Source organism: Camelus bactrianus, chromosome 7 (genome assembly GCF_048773025.1).
Source record: "Camelus bactrianus isolate YW-2024 breed Bactrian camel chromosome 7, ASM4877302v1, whole genome shotgun sequence".
NCBI classification, from domain to species: domain Eukaryota; kingdom Metazoa; phylum Chordata; class Mammalia; order Artiodactyla; family Camelidae; genus Camelus; species Camelus bactrianus.
The window spans coordinates 78,217,891-78,245,327 of record NC_133545.1 but is presented as its reverse complement, the minus strand read 5'-3'; the positions used below and the strand labels follow the sequence as shown (position 1 = coordinate 78,245,327).

The following is a 27,437-nucleotide window of genomic DNA, read 5'->3' as shown; positions in this document are numbered from 1 at the left end:
TCTGAAATGATTTTTAAATTTACTTCTCATATGCAAAAGCCCATTTAGTACTTAATACTTTGTCATTAAGTGTTTAAAGACATAGCCAGCCAGAATACACGGAAATTCACTTTTCCCTTATGTTGTTTCTCCAATAATTATGCTAAACATTTAGCTGGTATCACTAAAACAGGTAACAGAGTAACCTTTTAAATGCCTTAATACTGTCCTACACTGTGGAAAAAAGATACACCCAGACATATAAAAGTAATTATAAAAAGTAATAAGAATATACACACTAGAGATAGTCATAAAAAATGAGGACCATCTAGACATCCACTCAGAATAACCAGTATGTGAGTATTTAAGACGTGTTTATTTCCCACTGTGATACATTGGTTCTCCATTTAATATTTGAATTTTATAGATATGCCACCTTAATTTGGTTAACTGTATGTAACAATACCTCAGACTGTGGACCTCGATGGAATCTTAAAAATCTAAACACATAAATTCTAGCTCTAAACTCCAAGAATCTGGGGATTAAATAAAAGAGACCATTTTTTATTTACAAGTTGTTGATGTATGTTTTCAACTTATTCTAATGACTGCTTCCAATGTGAAAACCAAGTTTAAAATAACTTGATCACCTTGCTTCAAACACAGCTGTTCACATTACCATACTCCAGCTCCATCCATGTAAGTAAATCCAACTTTACTGTATCAGAAACAAAACCTAGTTAACATAAACTGAGTGAAGTTGAACCATTCATAAACAGCATGAAATTTTCCAGGATGCTACTATACATAGCTTTTTTCTGCAATATGAATGCACTGAAACAAAATATTTAAAATAGATGAGATTATTCCATTCTGTCCAAGCCTATTAAATACATTCCAAAAGTTTCATAATTCAGTCCTAGAAATTTTTGGCGCTCTGAGCATTTCCTGTTCAGAAATGTGACCTCTACAAAAAGCTCCTGGGAAATTTCAGAAAAATATAATCTTCTAATTTAAAAGTTGATTGATTTGCCAAATGATGCCGCCAGGTTTGCTTCTCTGAAAGCTTCTGATAAGGTCTGCAAGGGAAGAAATTCAAAATTAAAAACCAAGGGTCTGTGGGTCAGAAGACAATGTAGGCAGCCGTTAACTGTGGATGCTCACTTACCGGATGTGCGTGACAGACTCTGGCTATATCTTCACAGGACGCTCCATATTCCAGTGCAAGAGCGGCTTCATTTATCATTTCACCGGCACCCTTTAAGATAATACACCAAGAAGTAATTTTGTTTCCATGGCAAAGACGACTACCTTCTGATAGGAGAGACTGTAACAGTTAAGCTTTTCCTGACTGGAGGCAGTTAACAGATAAAGCAGCACACAAGTTAAGAGCTTGGGACCTGGAGCCAGGTGGCCTCGATGCCAATCCTGCCACTTACCACATCAACCGCTTGCTGACTCTGTGCCTCATTCTGTTTATTCACCTCCAAAATGGGAACAGCAACACTTACCTCACAGGGTTGTGAAAATTAAAGTTAATGCACATATTTAGGGAAAAACTGTTCAAGAGTAAATGTTCTGTTATCACTACTGACACATCAGACACCCAGCAGAGGGCACACTTCACATGCAGCGGTAGGAAAAGCTTCTCTTAGAAGGTAACATTGGAGCAGAGACCTGAATAATCATCCTGCCATGCAAAGATCTGGAGGCAGACGATTCTAAGCAAAGGGTACAGTAAGCACAAAGCACACACACACAAAATGGGTGGAGAGATGACTTCAGAGAAAGATAGTCAGGACCAGATTGAGGGGGGCCTTGTGTGTAAGTCTGAAGTTCAAAGGACCGCTAGAGAGTTTTAAGCAGGCAAGTGGCCTGGTCTGCGTTTTAGAGGAATAATGGACAATCTGAGCTCTGGTGGGCAGGACGGTGAGTGCTGGCGGTACTGTCCTAGAAAACGATGCACAAAGAGGCCACATTCAAACCTTTGCTAGTAAGTAACAACCTCAGAAGGTAAACGCCAGGTGGTTTTAAATTAATCTAAATTGCACTGCTTTCCCAGTACTCACAGGTCCGAGAATATGTGCTCCCAATACTCTGTCTGTCGACTTCTGCCCAATAATCTTCACCATGCCGTCTGTGTCAGCATTGGTCTTCGCTCTGCTGTTAGCAGCAAATGGGAATTTCCCAACTTTGTACTCAACACCCTGTGAGAGAGAAAATGAGAACCTACATAAACTCTGAAAGAGTTCGTTCCCCTTTGGTAAAATCTTCTACCATTTGTTCAGAAAACCAATCCCAAGAAGGCAGTTCTTCACAAAGCACACAGAAGGAAAGACCAAAAGGCTTGTTACTGATAAATATTTTGGATACAAACACAAGCAAATGCAAATGTCAGTCCCCGGGGATATATTTCAAAGCTAAAGATAAGAGCTCTAGAATGACTCGTTTTTAAGGAATACAGGCAAGTGAGTGAGCTCCTTGATGATACTAGCAAAGTAAAAAACACACAAACTGACCTATAACGTTCTAGTTATTAAAATGCATTAATGCAATACCAAATGGATTCTCAGCCACCTGTGTCATTAACCCAGTTCCCACATTAGAGTGAAACCACCTGCGTTCAGGATTACCTCTTCTTTCAACTGCTCTTCCGATTTGCCAACCCAGGCAACTTCAGGGTGTGTGTAGATCACCGACGGGACACAATTGTAGTCAATGTGCACGGCGCCCCCGGCCATCCCTTCAACACAGATGATGCCTTCATCCTCTGCTTTGTGTGCCAGCATTGGGCCGGCAACCACATCACCAATTGCATAGATGCTGCCACAGAGATCAAAAGAAACAGTGAACTTCTGAAATCACAGACACTCATCTTCAGTTACGCCATGGTAACAAAAAATTTAAGTTTCCAGTTAAGCCACCAAAAAAGCCAAATAAAGCTCTTCAAATATCTATGAGTTCAGGTTTTAATCTTGGGTAATGAAAAATTCAACTAATTTTTGCTTTCACATGCTAAGTTTAGTTCTTCCTTAAAGCCAATGCATTTTTTAAGCATGACAAAAGTCTTATTTTCAAAACAGTGTCTGAAATTTTTCAATGACTGAAAATACAGATAAATATCCAACTTACTTTGGAATTTTAGTTTGGAATCTAGTATTCACTGGAATTCTACCTCTAGGATCTAGTTCAATTCCAAGTTCTTCTAGTCCCAAATTCTGAGTAAAGGGTCGTCGGCCAATGCAAACCAGGAGTACATCACAAGTGATAACCTCAGCTTTACCACCAGAAGCAGCTTCAATGCTAGACAGTGAACAGTACACATCTGTTAGACACACATCTCCGTGAATAGCTGACAGACTTGGGAATTTAAGACCAGACACTTCTCAGGTATTGATGACACTTCTAACAATGTAAGTTTGTTACAAATACAACAAACATAAGGGTCAGGCAATAAAAAAATGTACATAATCCTCTAGAGGTCCGTCATTAAAATCTCACAACAGGCAGGGGAACACGGGTTAAGAACACAGGTCTTAGAGTGAGACAGACCAGGTTCAAGCAGTGGCTCTGTCCCCACCAGCAATGCGACCTTAGGAAAGTTATTTCAGTATTAAATAAACAGAAAGCCAGGCACACAGTAAGCAATCTAATTATTACTGATTTCCTCATGTATCTGCCAATAAAAATATGGAGTTATTTTATTGAATACTGAATATTGAATAGTTTAAATTTTTCTAAATGCATACTATGAAAAAGGACGTTACACATGAGAACACTGGATTAATTTTTCTAGCATCAATGTGATCATGAATTTCAATGGACAGATTTACCAAGCAATACTGAGTTACATACCATGCAATAAAATGGTATTAAGTTATTTAAAAATCTGATTCTAAAACCTGACTTTCTTCTTAAAGAAACACACAGCAAGGCATCCCATCAAAAGCAGATGCAGCACACTTACGATACATCGATTTTTCCATCTGACTTCTTTGTAGCACCAGTAACTTTCGTGTTCATTTTAAATTTAAATCCTTGCTTTTGAAGGATGCGTTGAAAGTTTTTGGATATCTCCATATCAATTCCAATCCCACCAATATGACCCAAAAACTCAACTGCGGTCACGTCTGCACCAAGTCTTTGCCAAACTGAACCCTGCAGATAATTTTTTAAAAAATGATCATAAAAATAAAAGTTTCTATAGCAAATGTTTGAAAAAATCATCTTAAATAATTTATTGTAAGATTATTTTCCTGTGTTAATGTCCCTATTAGAAGCTCCGAGGTTTAAAACTGTGGCAAGTATGTATAACTTCATATATTTATTCACTCACTCAACACTTACTGGGCACCTACTGTACGCTAGGCACCACTTTAGGTGGTAGGCATATATCAGTGAACAAAACACCGCCCTGAGGGACCCTGAATTCTGAAAGGAGAGACAATTAAGTAAAGTTCAGGCAGAGGATAGTAAAGTGCTATGAGAAAAACAAAGCAGGAGGTAGAACCAGACGACTGAAAGGAGAGGGGTTACAGTTTTAAACAGCGTGGGTAGGGAAGACTCACTGGGAGTGACATCTGCACACAGACTTGGAGAGAGGGAATGAAATACACAGGTAACTCGTCCAGCAAAAGGAACACGTGGGCAGGACGGTCCTTAGGGGAAGAAGTAACATCTTATTGCTATTACTGCTATTTGCAAAATATTAAACTGGTTTAAAAATTTCATGAGTTTTTGGGGTGAGAGCTGAGTTAACTAGAGGCAATACAGCGACATGAAAAATCCAGTAACAAGCATACACAAAAATTAATTCAAAATGGGTCACGGAGCTAAATATAAAACCCAAGACTACAAAACGTCTAGAAGAAAACACAGGAGAGAACCTTTGTGACCCTGAGTTAGGCAAAGATTTCCTAGCTACACCACTAAAAGCACAATCCATAAAATTAAAAAAAGGAAAATTAGACTTCATCAAAATGAAAAACCTCTCTCCAAATGTCAGTATTACGAACACAAAAAAGAAACCATGGGCTGGGAAGAAATATTTGCAAAACATCTGATAAAAGATATATTCAGATTACATAAAGAATTCTCAAAACTCAGTAACAAAACAAACAAACCCAATAAAGAGGAAATATTTATGCAGGCACTTCACCAAAAGAAGACAGAGATGGCAAAAAGCACATATATGTTCGACATTACAAGCCACTAAAAAACTGCAAATTAAAACCACAATTGAGTTACTACTACACACCAGTCAGAACAGCTCAAAAACAAACAAAACCACCACCAACTACTGGCGAGCAAACGGAGCAGCTGAAATTTACACTGCTTTAGCAGTGGGCGGGTGTAAAATGATGTAGCCATTTTGGAAAAGAGAGTTCCTCTAGGGGTTAAACACAGAATTACCATCTGACCCAACAATTACACTCCTAGGTATATATTCAGGAGAAATGAAAACAGATGGTCACACAAAAACTTGTACACAAATGTTCACAGCAGCATTATTCATACTAGTTCCAAAGTGGAAACAACCCAAATGTTCAACCAATGAACGAGTAAACAAAACGTGCTATATCCATAATACAGAGTATTACTTGGCCATCAGGAGAAATGAAGTATACATGAACCTTGAGAACAATGTACTAAGTGAAAGAAGTCAGATACAAAACGCCACGTGCTGTAGGAATTCCATTTGTATGAACTGTCCAGAACAGGCAAATCCACAGACACAGCAGGTAGATGAGTAGTTCCCAAGGGCTGGGAGAAGGGAGGAATGGAGAATGACTACTAATGGGCACAGGGTTTCTTTCTGGGGTGATGAAAATGATCTGGAGTTCGTGGTGACACCTGCACAACTCTGAATATACTAAAAACCAGTGACTGTACACTTCAAATGGGTGAACTATATGATATGTGAATTATACCTCAATAAAAATGTTTTTTAAAAAAGGAACCACTCTTCTGAATCTAAATCAGAATAGTAAGAGTGTGGAAATGATAAGAAGCATCATCTCAAAGTGTGTAATTCAAAGTGGGGAGTCAGCACAGCCAGACAAGTGTCCTGCTCTTCAGGAAAGCTGACCTTGAAATCCCTAGAGATAGGAAAACTCCAGTAACATCTATACCATTCACTTAGAGCTTATTAGACGCCAGGCACTATGTTATGGGTTTTAAACGTATTAACCTTATTAAATCCCAACAAAATCTTATAAGGCAGTTATTCTTATCCCCGTTTTTATAATGAATCAACTAGTTCAGAGAGGGTAGTGAATTTAACAGGGACATAAAGTCATTAAGTGGCAGAACTGAAATTCATTACATTCTTTAAAGCACTACATTAAATTGTAATGGAGGAAGATAAACTATAAAAAATAAGTCATACAAATAATCTTTATGAGAAAGTAAAGAGATATATAGGACTACGTAGGAAGTTCTCTATTAAGCCTAAATTTTTAAAAAGACATGTAAAAAATTCAATATAGTAACAGGCACATAGAACACTGTGTCAAGATGCTTGAAATGATCAAAGGCTTGTACAAATCGTAAAGCAAAGCTGAATTATTGCTTGGCGATATTATTCTATTGACCAACAGAAGAAGGGAAATCTGTTAGTCCTTTTTTCTTGCTTGTTTTATCCATCTATGAGAAAAATTTTCAAAGTAGAGTGAATAGGAGAGATACCACTAAGCAAGAAGTGAAACCCAAGATCAGAACAATTAGTCATTTTGGACAAATTAATTCCCAAATCAAATAAGTTAGATTACAGAACTTAGATAATAGAGACAGTCAGTGAACTCTGGGAACTTAAGTAGTATTAGAAAATTGCCAAAAGGTAGCAGACAGGCAAACGTTGCCTAAATTTTCAAAAGTGGAAAAGAAGAGATTCTAAAAAGAGAACAGATTCTGAAATGTGGAGTGGAGGTCAATCCCTGCTAAATACTAGAAGAGACTATTAAACAGCCAGTTGGACAATCATTAGACAGTACCACAAATGTTTCAAACGGGTCATGTAAACTGCCTATACTTTATTTTCTGAAGATTCTTCTGGGCTGGTTAATGTAGTATACCTTGATATCAGCAAGGTGTCCAAAAAAAAGAAAGAAAATCTCATCATATCTTGTAGATGTGATGGATCAATGGAGACTCAAATACATTTGTAACTGGTTAAAGACTGCAGTATTAGATGGTTTTTCAATACTTAGTACTGACAGTGGATGACACCAGAGAATGATCGATTAACCAATTTTAGATCAGATGATGGACTACGTGCCTTAGTTAACATGCTTCTCCAATTTATGATTTACATAAAGCAAGAAACAGCAGTTAAGTGTAAGCGACAGAATCAAGACAAAGAAACAGACTGGAATAATGTGTGCAAGTGAACAAGATTAAAGAAAGGATAAAGGTCTTGAATATGTGTAAGCACATCTGACTGTCCTTTATGACTGGGTTACTGCATTCTGTTGTTTCTTATTTTGTAGTTGGTTTTATTCCTTTGATAACTATGTAAGTTTAAAAAGCTAAAGATCTAATCTGTTCTTAGAAACAATAATTAGTACACATATGAAAACTGAAAAAATGTGCACTATACTGTTTGTATGTATTTACACGCAATATAATGTTTGTGCAGTCAAGTTGTAATAATTTTACATAATAAAACTGGAAAAGAAGAAAAAAGAGGTGAAAGAGGGAGATGAAAATAGTATTTTTATTTCTGAATATTAAAAGGTATTATCACTTAAAAAAAGATAAAAGTTCAAAGACCTTTATTTACGTTTTAAAAAATTAGAATTCCTCAAGCAAAAGATGTGAGGTTTTCATCTGACTACAAGTCAACATATGCTTTAAAAAAAAAAAAAAACCCTCTTAAAGGATTACATTAAAAGTATATTATACATATCAAAAGATGAAAAGACATTCTCTCCAAAATAATCCAATCAGAACAGCATGCAGAAAGAAATTGGAAAAAAAAAAAAAGAAATATACAAAATAATATAAAGCATGCCAACGTACACACAATAGGGGTCCCAGAAGGAGAAGAAAAAGAGAAGGAAATCTAAAATGCATTTGAAGAAATTATGAACAGACAATATTAACAGACCAATTACCAGTACTGAAATTGAATCAGTAATTTTAAAACTCCCAATAAACAAAAGTCCAGGACCAAATGGCTTCACAGGTGAATTCTACCAAACATTTAGAGAAGAGTTAACATCTATTCTTCTGAAATTTTCCCAAAAATTTGCAGAGGAAGGAACACTTCCAAACTCATTCTATGAGGCCATCATCACCCTGATACCAAAACCAGACAAAGACATCACACAAAAAAAGAAAATTACAAGCCAGTATCACTTATGAATATAGATGCAAAAATTCTCAACAAAATACTAGCAATTAGATTCTAACAATGCATTAAAAGGATCATACACCAGTGACTGGGATTTTTCCCAGGGATGGAGGGATTTTTCAATAGCTGTAAATCAATCAATGTGATACACCACATTAACAAACTGAAGAATAAAAACCATATGCTCATTCTCAATGCATGAGGAAAAAGCTTTTGATAAAATTCAACATCCATTTATGATAAAAACTCTACAGAAAGTAGGCACAGAGGAAACATACCTCAACGTAATATTAAAGGCCACATATGACAAACCCACAGCTAACATCATTAGAGTGAAAAGTTGAAAGCATTTCCTCTAAGATCAAGAGCAAGACAAGGATGCCCACTCTTGCCACTTTTATTCAACATAGTTTTGGAAGTCCTAGTGACAGCAATCACAGAAGAAAAAGAAATAAAAGGAATCCAAATTGTAAACAAAGAATTAAAACTGTCACTGTTTGCAGATGACATGATACTATACATAGAAAATCCTAAAGAAGCGACCAGAAGACTACTAGAACTCATCAATGAATTTGGTAAAGTTGCAGGATATAAAATTAATACTCAGAAATCAAGTGCATTTCTATACACTGACAACAAAATAGAAGAAAAAGAAATTAAGGAAACAATACCATTTACTATCGTACCAAAAAGAATAAAATACCTAGGGATAAACCTACCCAAGGAGGAAAAGACCTATGCTCTGAAAACTGTAAGACACTAAGGAAATTGAAGATGATATAAACAAATGGAAAGATACACCGTGTTCCTGGATTGGAAGAATCAATATTGTTAAAATGGTCATACTGCCAAAGGCAATATATAGATTCAATGCAATCCCTATCAAATTACCAATGACATTCTTCACAGGGCTGGAACAAAAAATGTTAAATTTGTATGGAAACACAAAGACCTTGAACAGCCAAAACAATCTTGAAAAAGAAGAACAGAGCTGGGGGAATCATGTGCCCTGACTTAAGACTATACTACAAAGCTATAGTAATCAAAATCATATGGTACTGGCACAAAAACAGACACACAGATCAGCGGAACAGGATAGAAAGTCCAGAAATAAACCATGCACTTATGGTGTATGACCATAGGAGGCAAGAATATACAAGGGAGAAAAGACAATCTCTTTAATAAGTGGTGCTGGGAAAACTGGACAGCTACCTGTAAAAGACTGAAATTAGAACATTCTCTAATACCATACACAAAAATAAACTCAAAATGGCTTAAAGATTTAAAAATAAGATCAGATACTGTAAAACTTCTAGAGGAAAACATAGGCAGAACACTCATGGACATTAATCACAGCAATATATTTTTGAACCAGCTCCTGCAATAATGGAAATAAAAGCAAAACTAAACAAATGGGACCTAATTAAACTTAATAGCTTTTGTACAGCTAAGGATACTATCAACAAAACAAAAAGACAATCTACAGAACGGGAGAGAATATTTGCAAATGATGTGACCAACAAGGGACTAATTTCCAAAATATACAAACAACTCATACACCTTAATATCAAAAAAAAAAAAAAAAAAAAAGCAACCCAATCCAAAAGTGGGCAGAAGACCTAAACAAGCAATTCTCCAGTGAAGACATACAAATGGCCAATAGACACATGAAAAAATGCTCAGCATCATTAATTGTCAGAGAAATGCAAATTAAAACTACAATGAGGTATTACCTCACACCAGCCAGAATGGCCATCATTAAAAAGTCTACAAGTGATATTGCTGGAGAGGGTGTGGAGAAAAGGGAACCCTCCTACACTGTTGGTGGAGTGTAGATTCGTGCAGTCACTATGGAGGACAGTATGGAGGTTCCTTAAAAAACTAAAAATAGACTTACTATGTAATCCAACAATCCCACTCTTAGGCATATACCCAGAGAAAAATATAATTCAAAAAACAAATGCACCCCAATGTACACAGTAGCACTATTTACAGTAACCAAGATATGGAAACAACCCAAATGTCCAACAGATGAACACACACACACACACGAATATTACTCAGCCATAAAAAATAAAATAATGCCATTTGCAGCAACATGGATGTAACTGGAGATCATCATTCTAAATGAAGTGGGTAGGAAAGAGAAAGAAAAATGCCATATGATATCACTTATATGTGGAATCTAAAAAAATAAGGGACACAAATGAACTATTTATTATTTATAACTTAGATGACTGATTTCTTGAATATGTGTGAGCACATTTGACTGTCCTTTATGATTACTGCCTTCTGTTGATTCTCATTTTGTGTTTGGCTTTATTCCTTTGATAACTATGTAAGTTTAAAAAGCGAAAGCTCTAAACTATTCTTAGAAACAATGAACAGTACATACATATAAATTTTTTAAAATATGTGCAGTATATTGTATATATGTATTTACATGCAATATATTGTATATATGCAATCAAACTGGAACAAATTCTACCTAATAAAGCTGAAAAATGAAAGAAAAAAAGAAATTATGGCTGAAAACTTCCCAAAATAAAAGGAAGCAAATAGCCAGATACAAGATGAACCCAAACAGACCCATACCAAGACATATGAATAAATGATAAAACTTAAAGAGGATTCTAAATATATATATATATATATATATATACACACACACACACACACACGCACTCAGCCATAAAAAAGGATGAAATTCTGCCATTTAGAGCAAAAAGGGTGGACCTAAAGAATATCATACTAAGTGAAGTAAGTCAGACAGAGAAAGACAAATACTGTATGATATATCACTTATATGTGGAATCTAAATACAAATGAATGCATATATAAAACACAAACAGACTCAAAAGATTTTTGATACCAAAGGAGGGGGCAGATAAATTAGAAGTATGGGATTAACAGATACAAACCACAATACAGAAAACAGACAGGCAACAAGGATTTACTGCATAACATAGCAAACAATATTCAGTATCTTTTAATAACCTATAATGGAAAATAATATGAAATATATATATATATGAAACATTGAATCACTTTCCTGTACACATAAAATTAACACAATATTATAAATCTACTATACTTTAAGAAAAAAAAAAAAAAGGAAAGAAAGAGTTTGAACTTATCCTAGTGCTATTTTGAGTCACTGAAAACTTTTAGCAGGGAAGGGACATCATTACATTTGTGTTACAGAAAAATCAATCCAGCCACTCTGAGGAGAACAGATTAGAAACTGGAAAAGTCAGAAAAACCCAGTTTGAGATATGATCCTGGCCTGAACTGGGTCCTAAGCAAATGCATGAAAAAGGGGATACACACATGAGGTATCTATCAGGTAGGATCACACTAGGAAGTAGACTGACTGACAATATGGGGACAAAGGCATTAGAAGAGTCACATGATTCCCAAACTCGTTTAGGCCTCTAGATGGATGACAGTACCACTCACTGTTGTGGGAAATGTTAGAAAAGAAATAGGTTTTGTTTCATTTTGTATTTTGGGGGCAGAGGAGGGAGAGAAAGCTTAAGTTACACACTTATTGAACTGAGTGCCTGTGAGACCCACAAATAAGAGTAGCTAGAAAGCATTCAGATATAAAGTCTGGAAGCAAGGAGAAAGGATTAGGCTGCAAATATGTAAGAGTCCTTGGGTAACTGAGATAAGAGTAAAGAGAGTACCCTGTGGAAAGACAAAAAGGATCTGGGCTAGAACCCTGAGACAGAACCTAGAGTAAGACTAACAATTAAAGGGAAGGCTGAGAAAGGGAACCCACACAGAAGACGGAGAAGCCAGCCCGAAGGGGAGGTGCAAAACCCTGAGTGTGGTTTGGTTAGAGAAATTAAGGGAAAAGTTTCAAAGGCAAGCAAGTCAGCAATGCTGTTTGCTACCAAATAAAGCAGTGAAGAAAACAGTCAACTAGACTGAGCAATAAATCCATTCATGGCCTGTCAAGAGCAATCTGATGGCACAAGAAGCCAAGGACTGCAATGAAAGGAGCTGATGAAATACAGCGTCAACATCTCTTTCAAGAAGTCTGGGTGTAGAGACAAAGTGAGAGGGCAATTAGCAACTGGAGGACACAGAATCAAGAGAAGGCTTATTTTTGTGTACACAGCCTGTGTCTGTGAGTGCAAATGCATCTTGGCGTGTATGGATGCACACAGGTGCCCCAGAGAGGGCTCAAAAGTAGGGGAGTTTGAAGACTAAAAAAAATACAAAAACCACAAAACAAAATCCCTGAAAAGGCAGATGACGCACCACCAAGTACAGGGCTCAGTCTTAGAGAAAAAAGCAATTCCAAAGTTACAGGAGAGAAGATCAAGAGAACAGGTGGAACAACAGGCAAAAATCTCTTCAAAGCTGGGGCATCAGGTTGAGGGAGTTCTCATCTGATGGTTTCTCTCTTAGGTGGTATTTAGGCAACAAGGTCACCTGCAGGGAAGGGAAGACAGTGTGCTGGCAGAAGTGTGAGACAGGTGGGAAGTGAAACAGCCAGCGCAGACACCAGGAGAGTGCACCAGCTAGGGGAATAACGGGGTTGTCAGCAAGGCTGAGGTTCCTGTTGAGATTTGTGCCCAAGCGTTTACACAGGCACTCATCTGCAGGATGTGTGTTTTTTTTCCTGGTATAGTCAATACCCTGAGTATAGCATAAAAAAGGCAGACAGCTGAATTCAACCAGGACCAGAGTTCTGCCAAGCAGGTACGACAGGACAGCAAGGCAAGGGACTCAAGAACACCTGTAAGAAAGTGGTTAAAGTGAAGGACTAAGGAATCGACATTGATCGGGAAAGCAGTCAAGATGGGAAAGGGCAGACAGCAAAAACACAGAGGGATCTGTGGACTAGAAAACTTGATAGTTACTGAGCCTGTCTAACAGGAATAACTGAGTAAGAAAGGAGGTTACGGTTAGAGAATAAAATGTCTGAATTTGTGATTCCAAACTAGATCAATTCTTGGTGATTACGAGGTAAAATGGCCCTGGAAAGGTACCTAAAATGTAAAGAGGTCACTGGACATACAAGAAAGTTGCCAGATGGACAAGGAGGGACAAGAAGGCAGGCAGAAGCCTCAAAACAGCATAGTACTCAGAGAACTGCAAGTATGTGACATCTCTGAAACTTAAGGGGAAGGGAGAAGAGGACGGAGAGGCAGAGAAGAGCCAGATCATGTCTTTATCTGAAATGCAGTCTGCTCAGAAGAAGAGCTGTCTGCTGAAGGGCTGGCAGATTTAAATATCTGAAAGGCTGGCAGATTTTTAAAAATTAGTCCAGTTCTAGGGAACAGGAAGAGTGGAAGATACAGGGAAGCAGATTTCAAAATAAAAGAGAATGTTCTAATAACGAATGATTACATAAATAGACTGTCTTGATAACTCTTTACTACTAGAAGTGTTTAGGTAAACAGTCTGATCTACTTGTGATGCTATGTAAAGAGCATCATTAAACCCTTTCCAACTCCACGGGAATATAAAGAGGCAGAAAAAAACATCACTTACCAATTCTACACCAATTACTCCTGCACCAATGACAACCATCTTTTCCGGAACTTTTTTTAAAGACAAAGCACCTGTAGATGACACTATTGTATCTTCGTCAATCTATAATATGAAAAAGAAAAGAAAAGACACTAAGTCACTTATTTGTTTTGACCTATTTATGACTTCTATCCGTTTACTCATTTTTATCAAAACCCATTAAAACTGCTTGCCTGAAATTTTATCATTCAGCATTTCAAACCAAAATGGTCAATTTTAACTTCACACTGAATTCAAATATATCTTAATATAAAGTGTTCTATTTCTCGTCAAGATCACTGCGGAATAAAGACGGGCCAATTTCCTAAAGCTGAATGACTGTCAGCATATAGTACTTCAGTCAGAAATCTCTCAAAGTCTATATACAGCATAAAGTAGTTTATAAAATACATTTCTGAAGGAAGGGTGTGAGAGCTATAAAACGTGTAAATACCGTAATTCCAGGAAAAGGAGAAACTTCTGAACCTGTGGCTATAAGAATGTTCTTTGTGTCAATAACTTGAGTGCTGCCATCGGCTTTCGTAGCGGTGACCTGAGTTTTCCCAGTTATCTTTCCATAGCCATTCACATGAACAACCTTAATAAAGTAATGTTTATAAATTCACAAAGTTTAAAATGATTTTTTGGATAAACAAATACGATTAGTAAGAAAAAAACTGTTAAATACTTTACAATACAAAATGCTGCCTTCCTTAGTAATGCTATACATGGAGCAGCAAAGATTTTGTTTTATGTATCAGGGAAGTCATTTCAGGTTAACATGCTGTTTTAAATTAAATAAATATCCCCCAGCAGCCAAGCTCTAACAGCATCACTGTCAGCGTAAAGCAATGTTCTATGTGAATATAAAATAAAGCAAAAATCTGAACATTAAACACACTGACCTTATTCTGTTTGAATAAGTGGGCAATTCCACCCGTTAAAGCTTTTACTGCATTATTCTTCTGCTCCATCATCTTCTCTAAATTCAAGCGAACTTCAGACACTATAATTTGTTAAATAAATCTTTAGTCCTTGGCTAAATTCCTGAAGCAATGTGTGATTATTTTTCACAAATCAAGGTCTGAAAAATTAACCTAATGCCTACAGAACTGTACAAAAGGCAATATTAAAATGTTTTAATTTAGTAACTGATATAGTAATTGTAGTGGACAACAGGCCAAAAGCATCCTATCACAGTAACAGAATCTACCATACCCTGTAAAAAGTCTACCTTCAGGAAAAACAAAGCCCAAAATAAAACATTATACCCCACTGTGACAACGTATTCTCCAAACACCTTATGATGATTATCAGTCTGGAAGAGATTTAAGTAATAAAGTAAACCATCACTGGAAATTTTAAATAAAAGGAAATGCTCAATTTCATGAAACAAAAACTACTGAAAATACACATCTGAAAACTTCAAATACAGAAGCTTAGTATAAAAGAGTTTAATCAACTAGATTTTAATCATTCATTTAACTCAGAAGAGAACTCTGAAGCAACAGTAAGATAAAGAAGCTCAACTCAATAGAACTTCAGAAGAGTATCTTAGAAATCAGCTCATGCAACTAACACGTATCTTAGAGAAGAGGAAACAGCCCCTGACAGATTTGATTAACTATGGTTACAGAACTAGAACATCAAGTTTTGCCTACAATGCAGGTCTCTGACTAACCCTGTCTCTTCTTTCTTTGGTGGATAAGCACAGATGGTTTTGATTCAACTTGACATCTAGTTTAATGTATTTGCTTTAATGTCTATACGTCACCCCTATACCTATCAGTCTGCCTACACTACAGACCCATCTTTCAGAAACCTACTGCTACAAAGAAACAGATGAAGGAAAATTAACACCTCTCACCCCTACCCTGCCAAGGTGTGTTTTGGCCCTTCCTAGAACAGACTACCCTCATGGACGGTTCTGCCAACAATACTTGGGAGAGAAAGGATGAAATTAAAACAGCCCATAAAGAATGGCAGAAGATACAACATACCACATTAAAATGTTACCAAGTGTCCTTTCCCACTATGCACGTCCCTCCCTCTCTCCCTGCATCTCCTTCCACCACCACCAACTTAGGCAGACCTGCCTTCCTTCACCGGTATCTGCCCATTGCACTCAGGAATCCGGTGCCCCTTAGTGATCTCTAGGTTTCAGGGAATGAAAACTGACTCCACACACACACTCAAGTTGGCAAAGGAACAGATGTCACAGTAGAAATATGAAGTTAAGCCTTCTTTCTTAAATAAATGTCTCCACATTTTTTAGATTTTTTCTTACTCTTTCCTCACTAAACATATTACACACTCATTAGACACACGTAAGTCCTTAACCAGAAGACTTAAAGTTAAGTGATAACATTGCTGAATATGAAAGATATACATACTTTCAATTCCCCTAGATGCAAAATCTTTTCCATGGGCCAAATGGTAATAATGAGAGTTATTTAATAAAGCCTAAAGGAAATAAAAAGACTAAATTATCAAACATTCAGACTATATATAATCAAAAAACACTTATGAAATGACATTCTCTACATGAAATAGTACATAGGACCGTACCAATTCAGTTTCTGTTCTTATGTAATGAATCTAAGACAAACAATAACGACTTAAACATTCAACAAAAAAGAATGAGAAACAAAACATCTTTTTTTAAAGATTTGCATTCTTTTTTATTGACATATACTCAGTTTACAATGTTTTATCAATTTCTGGTGTCCAGCATGTTTCAGTCCTACAAATACACACCTATATTCCTTTTCATATTCTTTTTCATTATAGGTCACTACAAGATATTGAGTATAGTTCCTGTGCTATACAGTATGAATTTGTTAAAAACATCTTTACTTTTTTTTTTGAAAGCAAAAGATTAAGTACACACTTCAGAACAGCAGGTGAAAAAGGCAGTCACGTTTTCACACATAAAGGGCTTAAAAGAAGAATTTACCACCTATTATCTGTTTCACTGAAAGGAAAGCTAGAGAAAAAAATGGAACATCAGAGACTGTTTGAATGGAAAGGCTAGGCATTCTGAGACAAGAAGTTATTTCAGGAATGTATGGCAGACTGGTGACAGTCTTACCAAGGAAAAACATACATTTTTTTAAAATCATCTATGGGTTATTTTTTTTTTATAACTGTATTAGCTTAATTAGCTTAATATTCTGATCTCAATGTAACCTTCTAGTTGGTGGCTAATGAAAAGATTTCTGCACTGTATAAAACATATGCTCACCTTAGAAGGAATACAACCAACATTCAAGCATGTTCCACCAAGTGTTTCATTTTTCTCAACGCAGACTGTCTACAACCAAAAAATACATTATTTACTGCATTATAACCTGAATTGTTTCAGTTCACTAAAATTCCAAATGTATCTGTCTTAATTGTACAAAGCACACTACTCCAGCTGTGTTTGTGAAAATGAGATACAGATTCCTTTATAATTTATTATTTGAATAATACTAACCCCAAAGTGAATTACCCTAAAAGATTTAACAACCAAATACATACTTTTAATTCTATTATTGTATCTTCCAAAGTGTGATTAGAAGCCAAAACGAAAAGTACTGGGGGGAGGGAAAAAATAATGACTTTTCTTTCCATTTCATGAAAATACTTCAACCGAATAACCCTCAATCTTCATTAGTCTCAGGCCTAAATATAATTTATAGAATTAAAAAATTAGTTTCCATTATTAATAAGCAGCAAAGTATTTTGTAACTATGATCAACTCTTCCCAAATGAAAATGAATCAACACCTAATGTGAATCTAAACCTTACCCTGAAGCCTAACTGGGCGGCTTTAATAGCAGCGACATATCCTCCAGGACCAGAGCCTATCACTGTTACATCAGCATCAACTGCAATAAAAGCACATCGATATAAAACAGTAAATTACTTAATACTGACCCAAAACAGTAACTTTGAAAAACAAACAAAAAAAACTCTTGCATTTTAAACCTCCAAGAATGTGCAAGTAACCAGCATTTTTTACACAGTACTTTTTATTCCTAGGTACCTGATGCTCTTTGCTGTACCCGAAAGCAGCTCAGGACAGGCATTTAGTGACACGTCTATACACAGGAAAGAGCCTGAGCTCTGGGATGTGACATACCTGGCTTCAAATCTCAGCTCTTGCCACTTAGCTCTGTGACCACGGGACTTAATTTTTCTGTCATTTACTGGCTTAAATGACTGACGTTAGGGTTAGATAAATTAATTTCGTATAATACCTTGGTACTCTCAACAGATTTAAGGCTGCTTACACCCCTTTCAGGTACTCAACTGCTAAGATATCAGGGGAAGAAAATCTGCTTCCCTATAACACATGGCAAATACCTTTTGGACTGTATTTGAATAAAGATAAACTGTGTAGTTTAAGATAACAGGCTAAACAGAACATTTGATGAGCTATTCTGGACATTTATCATATAAAGACAAGAAACTGAAAATTAACTTTGATTAGCAGCTTTAGGAATACAATAATTATGATACAAATGTAAAAATAAGTCCAAGGTATTCCCACTCGCAATTCAACATTAAATAAAGCAACAATAACTGTTAAGAGTTAGAGAAGCCTCCTTTCTCCTTCCCCTCCACTGTTCTTACAACCTCAGTTACTCCAGCATTTAGCAGTTTATAACACACTTTCACATATACTATTGTGGGAGACTAGGTTCTTGCCTCACACAGGAAGAACTCAAGAGCAAGGCACAGTAAAGTGAAGGGAAGTTTATTCAGAGACGTATTTCACAGGAAGCAGGGTCTGTCTCACTCAGAAGGGTAAACAGCTTAGGAGATACAAACTCCATAGGCAGAATGTGGGCCACCTCAGGTGAGAGGGAGAGAGGCTGAGAGGTGTGGGAGTGTGTACTTTAAAGCAGAAGTAGACGCACACTCCATAGACAGAGTGCGGGCCTTCTCGGAAGGTGAGAGAGAGAGCGAGGTGTGGAGTTATTACATTTTATGGGCTCAATAATTTCATATCCTAATGAGTAGGAAGACTATTCCAACTACTTTGGGGAAGGGGTGAGAATTTCCAGGAAACACCACCAACCCCCTTTTTGCCCTTTTATGGTCAGCCTAGGAACTGTCACGCGCCTGTGGGTGTGCCAGGAGGCTCAAGGTCTACTGAAAGTCAGATCTTCCGCCATCTTGGTCCTAACCAGTGTGTCCTGTCCTCAGCTGCTGTGTCATTCCTTCAATGGTTGTGCCCTGCCCCCTTTCCGCCCACTTCACTGTCACGTTTGAGTCTCAGGACTTCCTATGAGAAGGTAAGGACTGCATACACCTGACATTCTACAGATAAAAAACACTAAGTTCAGAGAGGTCAATTACGTTGCCCAAGGTCATCTGGCTACTATGCGGCAGAGACAAAATTAACTTTCTGTCTCTCCTTCCAGTGGTCTTTCCATTATTCAATACTTCTCCATTCCTCAATTTAAAACTATCCCGGAGAGCAATAATCAAGCTTTCTAATTACCAGCTATCTGACCTTCAGTGCGTAATTTAACCTGCTTCACTTTCAGATTCCTCATCTGCAAAATAAAGAGCACAAAAAACCTATCTGGGGTCATAATACAGAATAAACAATGTATGTAAATGGCTTAACATAGTACCTGGAACGTACATAAGTATTCGCTATATAATAACTACATGCTGACCTACAAAGACGGCAATTTTAACTTATCACCCCCTCACTGACAAAACACAAATGCGACTGTAGTATCATTCAAAAGACCTTTGCTGGCCTGAACAGAATCACAGAAGTTTTGTGTTGGAAGACAACTAACAAGTTATCCAACCCAGTTATCCACAAAGTCTAAGAATCTTCCTACTGAATAAACCAAAGTACTGGTTATATCAGTTCTCCTTGGTTACACCACGTGATAATTGAGAATACTCGATACGTGAAAAAATACAGCTAGTCCAATTCATGATAAAACTACTGCTTCAATTTCTACTGATCCATTTGTGCTTTTTGGCTGCACTGCTTGGTTCACTCATTCATGTTCAGAATTAAGTATATAATAAAATGCATTTCTATTTTCAAACCTTGAACCAAATGATGACCTAAACAGTATCCCTTAATTTGGGTTCTAATTTTTAATTTCACAGTAATATAAGTAAAAGCTACAAAATGGGTTCCTTTGCTGAATTTTTAACACCTTTTTAGATTAGATTTACTCAATAAATCTGTATATTATAAACACAGAAAAGCAAAAAAACTTGTATTTTATTTCCCAATTTACTATGTAATCTTAGATCTTTTTAAATAGTATTTAAAAAATATCAGAAAAAAGTTCACTTTGCACTGACGATACTGGACGTACCATGCCGTCAGAATCCCACTAACGTGCTAGGAAACACAAAGATGAAGTGAAAAAAGTCTTCATCTAAAAATTTGTCAGCTGCAAGTATAGGAGGCTATGATCCAGTGCAAAGCTTCAAAAATAAGCCATTATTTAGGAGAAATATACCAATGTCTACAACTTACTTTGAAATGCATCAAAAAAGTAAGATGAATGGATGGATACGTATGTGGAGAACAGGTAAGTCACAATTAAGATGGTAAAATATGAAGAATCTATGGGTGTTCCATGTAAAATTCTTGCCAATTTCTAAATGTCTGCAATTTTTCACGATAACATATTAGAAACATAAACCAGGTAGCTCTCACCTTTACCCAAGGCTGCTTGCAAGTGAAAGTTTACAACACGTGATTCTGACTCACCATCTCCTTGTCAAGAAGCATTACTTAATTGGGTTCCCATACGTATTTTTAAAAATTAGGATACAGTAAAGTAGTTAAACATACATTTACTTAGGGACATCTCATGGAAAATTTTACAAAATTAGCATCAGCCTTTAAAAATGAAAAAGAAAAACTGAAAAGAATATACCAATTGATAGCATAAGAGAAGGATGACTAAGCAAAAATGGCAAAAGACAGCTGGATAGCTGTCTGCATTTCAGGTGGCAATAAAATACTGGGAGAAATCTATCAGGTTCATACTTAAAAAAATCCTGGGGTACAATGAGAGGTGACTGACTCAATCAGTCAATGCCATGAAATACACTGAAAAAGTAAGAAAAAGTGCTCTGAAAGTTACTCTAAATCTGTTACTTAAACCATTATAGGGAAAATAAGGACACCACATTACTAAGGCTGCCACTGAAATAAAGGTGTTGGGTTACAAATCAATTGTAATCATCAAATTATACAACATTAAGAAGTTAGCCTGCAATAGTATCTGCCACTTGGGTAACTTACTACAGGCCAGGCAGTGAGCTAAATGCTTCTCGTTGTCTTATTTAAGCCTCAGGACATCTCAGTTACACGGTTATTACTGTCACCTGACAGGGAAGGAAAAAATAAGGCCGAGGGTAACTAAATAACTTGCATAAGGTTGCACATCTAGTAAGTGATCCAGCCAGGATTCAAACCAAGTTCTTGAGATTGAAAAGCCTATGCTCCTACACAACCATGCCTTCCAATCACTTGGAAGATCCCATACTCTCCAGGGCAATCAGGAATTCCAAGTAAGATAGCAAGAAGGTCTCCAGTATCAGAATGAAATCTAATGTTCATGAATGCCTACCCTATGAGGAAATCATCACTGCCTTCAAAAACTTTACATTATAGTTAGGGAAAATAGGCACATATCAAAATGGACATAAACCAAGATTATTTTTAGAAAGAAAAAAAAAAGGGAATAGGGAAAGAAACACCCTAAGGCAATAATCATTAATTACCAAATTCACTAAATGAGTATAAGAGCTGTTTGGTAAGGTTTATTTGTCGTTGTCTTGTTGGGGGGTAGGGGTGGTGTTTAAAATTAACAATAGCCTTAATCTTCAGTCTGTTTCCGTAGTCACACCCTATACTTGTGATCACCAAAAACTGCTCGGCTTCTAAAATCTTCAATCACTTTCTCATCATAACCGTACAACCTCCTAGTTGATAAGGAAAGAGAAACACAGTAAAAGAAGAAAGGATCTGAAGTAAAACAAAGACTTCAAAAATGAGCTCTACCATCTCTTAAATTCTTGGGCAAATTATTTAAATCTCTCTGGGCTTTGACCCAACACAGGGATAATAGTGATGGTAATATCTACACCCCAGGGTTGAGAGGTCAGAGATGAAGTATGTCAAGACCCTGGGAGGATGCCAGGTGCATACTAGGCACACGATAAATGCTGCTTCTCTCAGCTCCACCTCCAAACTTCAGTCCTGCAGCCTCCAGTTCATTCCCAGCCTCCATAATTCCCCCACACTGCTAGCCCCGCTAAAACCCAATTCAGACCTCATTCTCTTGCCCTTCATTGGTTTCTCTGTCTCTTTTTATGGTCCAAGTTCCCAAACACATCATCCAAATCTCTTTAGTAACGATTTCTCCAGCCTCATCTCCCACCACATTCTGCCCACCCCACCAATACCAGGAAGCAATAATGCAGCACCAAATTTTGCTGGTCCATCCATGCATTCTGTCCCATCTCCCTAGAAAGAAATGCCGCAGCGTGCATTTCACATTGCAGACACTATTCTAAGCTCCTGGGCTACCTATAAATAAATGACAGAGCCCTGGTTCCTGTAGTCTAATGAGAAAGAAAAAGCATTACAACAAAAATGCCAATCTGCAACCAGAATGAGCTTTAAAAACAAATTTGATCATCTCACACCCCTGCTTAAAACACTTCAGTGACTTCCAACTTCCCTTAAAAAAAAAGAATCAGGGTCTTTCACAATCTGGATCTCCAACACATTTCAGTTACACGGGCCCTTTTCAAGCTCCTCAAATGCACTACCCTCCTTCTCACACGAAATATCCCCAAAGGCCGTTCCTTCTACCTGGAACACTTCTGCCCAAACCCACTCCCACCTCAACCCTTTTCAGATATCAACATCATTTCCTTAGGAAAGTGCCCGTGACCATTCCCAACCGTGTATAGATTTCATAGCTCCCTATGCTTAGTCTGTGGAGTCCTTGTCACAATTCTGTTCACTGAATGTTTATCTTTCCCAAATGTACTGTAAGCTATAAAGCTGCATCTTGTCTGGCTTGTTCACTGCTGCATCCCAGCAACTAGCCCAATAACTAGCACACAGTAGAAATTCCGTATCTGTTGAAATAATGAATGAATAAATGAATGTAGTAAGTGTGACTAGTGAAGTGCTGTAAGTCCACTCCTGTCTTGAAATGGATCGTATCAACAACACCACACAATACTTTTCAAATCGTGATGAACTTGGTGCATATTCAAACATCTCCCAGATGCTGTAACAGGGACTGTATCATAATAAGCTTCGAACTCCTCAAGCTGGTCAGCCAATGCTCATCTAAGGAAGCAGGCCAAACAGAAACAGGATCAAGAGTCTAAGCTCTAGAGTCAGAAGACTTTTACCAGCTCTGTCGTTTCCTGGCTAACCTCTCTCGATTCAGCTCCTCCATTTACAAAATGGATAAAATAGTAGCTCACACCTTGCAGGATGGCCACTAGGACTAAAGGCTGTGCCTGAGACAGAGTAAGCCCTCAGTGCATCAGTTACTGTTACTGTTGCTGGGTACTTAACTGTGTACCAGACACCACACTGGACGCTTGTGATGGAGCATTAATTACAATAGATGTGATTCCAGGGTTCATTTATTCAATAAATATGTATCGAGTACCCACTGTACCACTGTCAGTGCTAAACAGTCACAGACCTGGCCCTAAAGAAGTGTGCATTCTTGAGGAAAAGACAGCCACTAATTACCTGCCTCAGATGAATATAAATATGTATAGAAAATGCTTGTTATTTTGTCGAAAGACTTCACACACTGCACCTGCACAGGTACCAAGGGATTTATACTCTACTAGATGTCAAGGATCACTAAAATGTTTGATTCATGAGTGCTCAGTTATCCTTGCTCCACTACAATCTAAGCTCCTGCTCAGGGACTGCCTGGCAAACAGAAGGTACTGAATAAATATTTGTTGAATACATAATACCACAGGTGTAGAATTAGCCATGAAGTCTTTAATTGTAGGTTTTGGAAATGAAAATCTAGTATTTCTCCTGTTGAGTTGAGACAAGTAAGTAATATTCCCATTTAACAAAAGAGACAATATGCCTTATAGCTCAATAAAGCTGGGGGAACAGGGGGACAAAGGGTATAATGGGTCCAACTTTTTCTCTTATCATCAAATTAGTATTTTTTAAAGGACTTGACCTGCTCAAATCCAGAATAAATCCCCCATTGTTAGTCATTAGTGACCAGAATCCTCCTACTCTTTCTTCCAGGAATAAAATATGCAAAATGATAATAGTTTGACAACAGCTTAAGGATACAGGATAAAATTATTTCACATGCAGAGAGACTCATGGCCACAGTTCCCCCCAGCTAAAGGTTTCTACAATGAAGGTTTAAGACATGTGCAACTTTACTTATGATTATATGGGCAAATCCAGTAAATGTCAAAATAGATCATTTCAAATAATCAATAGCCTTCATACTGGGAGGCCAAAATATCTTACTATAAATCCATTAACTTCCTATTTTAAATACCTTAAAAAACACAAATCCTTTAGAAACTTCAAAAATAGAAAAAGGTATAATGAAGAAAATATCCATAATCCATAGCATCCTTTCAGGGTATATCTTTCTCGTCTTTAAAGTGTGCTTCTCGGGGGTGGGTATAGCTCAGTGGTAAAGCGCGTGCCTAGCATACACGAGGTCCTGGATTCAACACCCAGTATCTCCATCAAAAAAAAAAAAAAAAAAAAAAGTAAACCTAATTACCTCCCCCCAGAAAATTAATTAATTAACTAATTAATTAAAGCATGCTTCTCTAAGCCCATCAAGATTTCCATTTAGCACGCAAAAGTCATCTCACCATTCCAAAAAGTGTTAAGCAACTAACACACTCAATCTTACCCAGTGGACAGAAGTAACTTTTTAAGTTCAAACTTACAAAATCTCTGCCTTGCTCAAAACCCTTCAGTGGTTCCGCATCACACCTGGAGTAAATCCTGGCCTGGCTCCTAAACCCTCCATGATCTGATCCCTGCCTACCTCTCTGATTTTACACTCTAGGGGTCTCTGCTCCAGCTAAACCAGCCTTCTTGCAATTCCTTAAACCTCACAAGCTAATTCTCATCTCAGACCCTTCTCACTGCTGTTTCCTTCTGCCTAAAATAAACTTTTCACTCCCTCACTTCACTCAGGCCCCTGTGTAGAGAAGTCCTGCCACCCTACCTAAAACAGCCTCCTCTCCTCCCAATTACCGGGTTTAATTTGCAGTCACTTCCCAAAATATCTCCCTGTTACTTGTGTACTGCTTGTCTTTTACCACCGGGCTCTAGGTTCCAAAAGAGCAGGGCTCTGCCTTGTTCACCACCTGGAACACATTAGCTGCTCAATCAGCATTTAAGTGAATGAATATGTGAACAAGTGAATTCTACGGCTGCTTACTTTATTATTAGTTATTCTAATATTCACTTGCTTTTACATTTCAACACAAAGGAAATATGAGCTATTTTGAGGAAAAACTTTCATTGAATACTTACTTGGTTGATCTGCATAAGTTCTCAGCGGCACTGCAGAAACTCCTTGCAGACCATGAGATATTCGACTGAAATGGCCTCTCTGAAAGAAAGAAAATGTTTCTATTATGCAAAATAAAAATTCAAAACATAAAACTACTGAAGGTCCATGAAAACAATGATTTTAGGCAAATGAAGCAAGCAATGATTATTAATGTATCTTCCACTGCCACACAGGTTACATTAGCAATTTCTCCTCTTCCATAACAATCAACTTGCCACACTTATTACTATGAATATCCAACAAATCATCTCATATTTAACCTAACTAAAAAATGTTACTCAATGGTGCTAAGTTTTCTTAAATTTTCAGTAAGCATGGCTAGGTTTTTAGTGCCAAGAATCATTTTAATGTCGTAATTAAAACTTTCAAAGCTCTAGCTTAAGTAGTCGAATAATCTGCACTATGATAGTCCTTTCACACGTAATTATTGTTTCCTAACTCAACTCTACCATGTACAATCTATGAAGATGAGACAAGATACCTCAGGAAAATGCAAAGTAATGTACTCGTATTCAAGAGCTACTACAGTTTTACAAACTGCACCATAATCTCCACAACAATCTCTAAAAATGGATGGCTACTATTTCAAACTAAGACACTGAGGCACAGAGAAACAGAGCAAATAGCAGGTAAACAGAAGGCAGTGACAAAACCTACACTGATCGAGTTAACTTTATCCATTCCAACGCAATTCTTGCACCTAAGGTCAAGACAGCAGACCAAAGCACAGCAGACTAGATGTCAGTCCTGAGCTTTAGTCCTAGCTCCGCTTTTCACTAAAAGTATGACTTCTAGCATGTGACATTAACTTTGGGGAACACAGGCAACTCATCTTTGGAACAAAGAGTTGGATCGCTGTTATTATTCCTAAGGCCTCCATCAGTATAGTATCCTGCCACAATCCCACATACATACAATCTGGCTGTAACTGATACGTAGATGAAAAGGTAAAGCTGTCTTGACGATAAGCCGCTACAATTAAAAATACAAGCTTCTAAGAGGGAAGTCAACGGACACTAGCTTATAGCTGCAAACACCGAAGGCACCTTTGAGGATTTGCTAGGGCTACTTGTTAGGGCTGACTCGGTCTAGGGCTTTCAAGCGCTGGCCCCAAGGTTACCTGCCCACTACGGACAGGCCACGCAGGGGCCGGGATGAGAAGTAGGAAAAGGTGTGAAGAGTCGACCATACAGGGCAAGGGCGACTCAACTTCCTCCAAGCTGGAAAGGACTCCGTGGGACCCCCAGGTCCCACGGCCCAGGCTTGGAGGGGGCTGTGAGTGACTGCTGACCATCACACAACCGGCGGGGCCTCTCCGCAGCCCAGGCCTCCGCCTCGGAGCCGCCGCCGGGGCTGAGCCGGTTCAGGGGCGGAGCCGCAGGTGGTCCAGGCCTGGCCGCCGGCCTCTCCCACCCGCACCAGTCAGGCCGCACCCCGGACGCCGTCAGCGGCCTCTCTGTGCCTCTGGCTCAGCACGACTCCACCCAGTCTGCCCCCACCTTGGCCAAAGAAGAGTACACGCGACTCCAGCTCTGCATCTCGCCGCTAGACTCTCCTTTCCTCCAAGGTTTTCACCTCCGCTCACCGTCGCCGCAGCCTCGCCAAGGTCTCCCCGCCCTGCGCATGCACAAGCGCGGCTTACGTCATTGGTCAGGAGCAACGCGATTGGCCCGCGCGGTGCCGGGCTGCCAGGCTCGGCGTCGTACACTGTCGTAAAGAGCGTAGTGCTTTGTGGCAGCGAGGATAGAGGGACCATTTTACGGGTAGTAGAGTGTCCGGAATTGCAGTGTGACATTAACCCTTGGAAAACGAAATAAATAAAACTGTTGTTGGCTTAATGCACGCTACAGAAAGTAAACCTTCACAAGTTCTTGATTGTGCTAGGCTGAGGAATCTCAGCATTTTCCAGGCATTGTCCTTAACTGTATGAAGGATTACGAGTATTTCCACTTCTTGGATGAGGCCCTGAGAGGTTA

General features: G+C 37.9%; 2 protein-coding genes across 2 annotated transcripts in view; one reads left to right on the top strand and one right to left on the bottom strand.

Moving 5' to 3' along the window:
* LAMB1 (laminin subunit beta 1) overlaps window positions 1-2,934 on the top strand; it is a 72,139-nt gene extending 69,205 nt beyond the window's left edge. The window contains exon 35 of the transcript XR_012508273.1: window positions 1,185-2,934. The gene's annotated coding sequence lies outside the window, so the exon portion shown is untranslated. The remainder of the gene's footprint in view (window positions 1-1,184) is intronic.
* DLD (dihydrolipoamide dehydrogenase) lies at window positions 337-27,117 on the bottom strand. Its single transcript, XM_074367670.1, has 14 exons — window positions 26,961-27,117; window positions 25,422-25,500; window positions 17,651-17,730; window positions 17,103-17,171; window positions 16,252-16,321; window positions 14,764-14,864; window positions 14,313-14,456; window positions 13,841-13,942; window positions 3,947-4,137; window positions 3,112-3,282; window positions 2,613-2,802; window positions 2,049-2,186; window positions 1,148-1,237; window positions 337-1,058 (listed from the first exon to the last, which is right to left on the bottom strand). The coding sequence occupies exons 1-14, from the start codon at window positions 26,997-26,999 to the stop codon at window positions 993-995; spliced, it is 1,530 nt and encodes a 509-aa protein (XP_074223771.1). The 5' UTR covers window positions 27,000-27,117; the 3' UTR covers window positions 337-992.
* Between the last annotated feature and the right edge of the window lie 320 nt (window positions 27,118-27,437).

Coding starts and splice junctions, on each gene's coding strand:
- DLD (XM_074367670.1), bottom strand. CDS start 26,999: ATGCAGAGCTGGAGTCGCGTGTACTCTTCTTTGGCCAAG. Junction 14,457..14,763: donor ACTTATTCAAACAGAATAAG/GTCAGTGTGTTT, acceptor TACTTTATTAAG/GTTGTTCATGTGAATGGCTA. Junction 2,803..3,111: donor TTCCAAACTAAAATTCCAAA/GTAAGTTGGATA, acceptor TCTCTGTGGCAG/CATCTATGCAATTGGTGATG.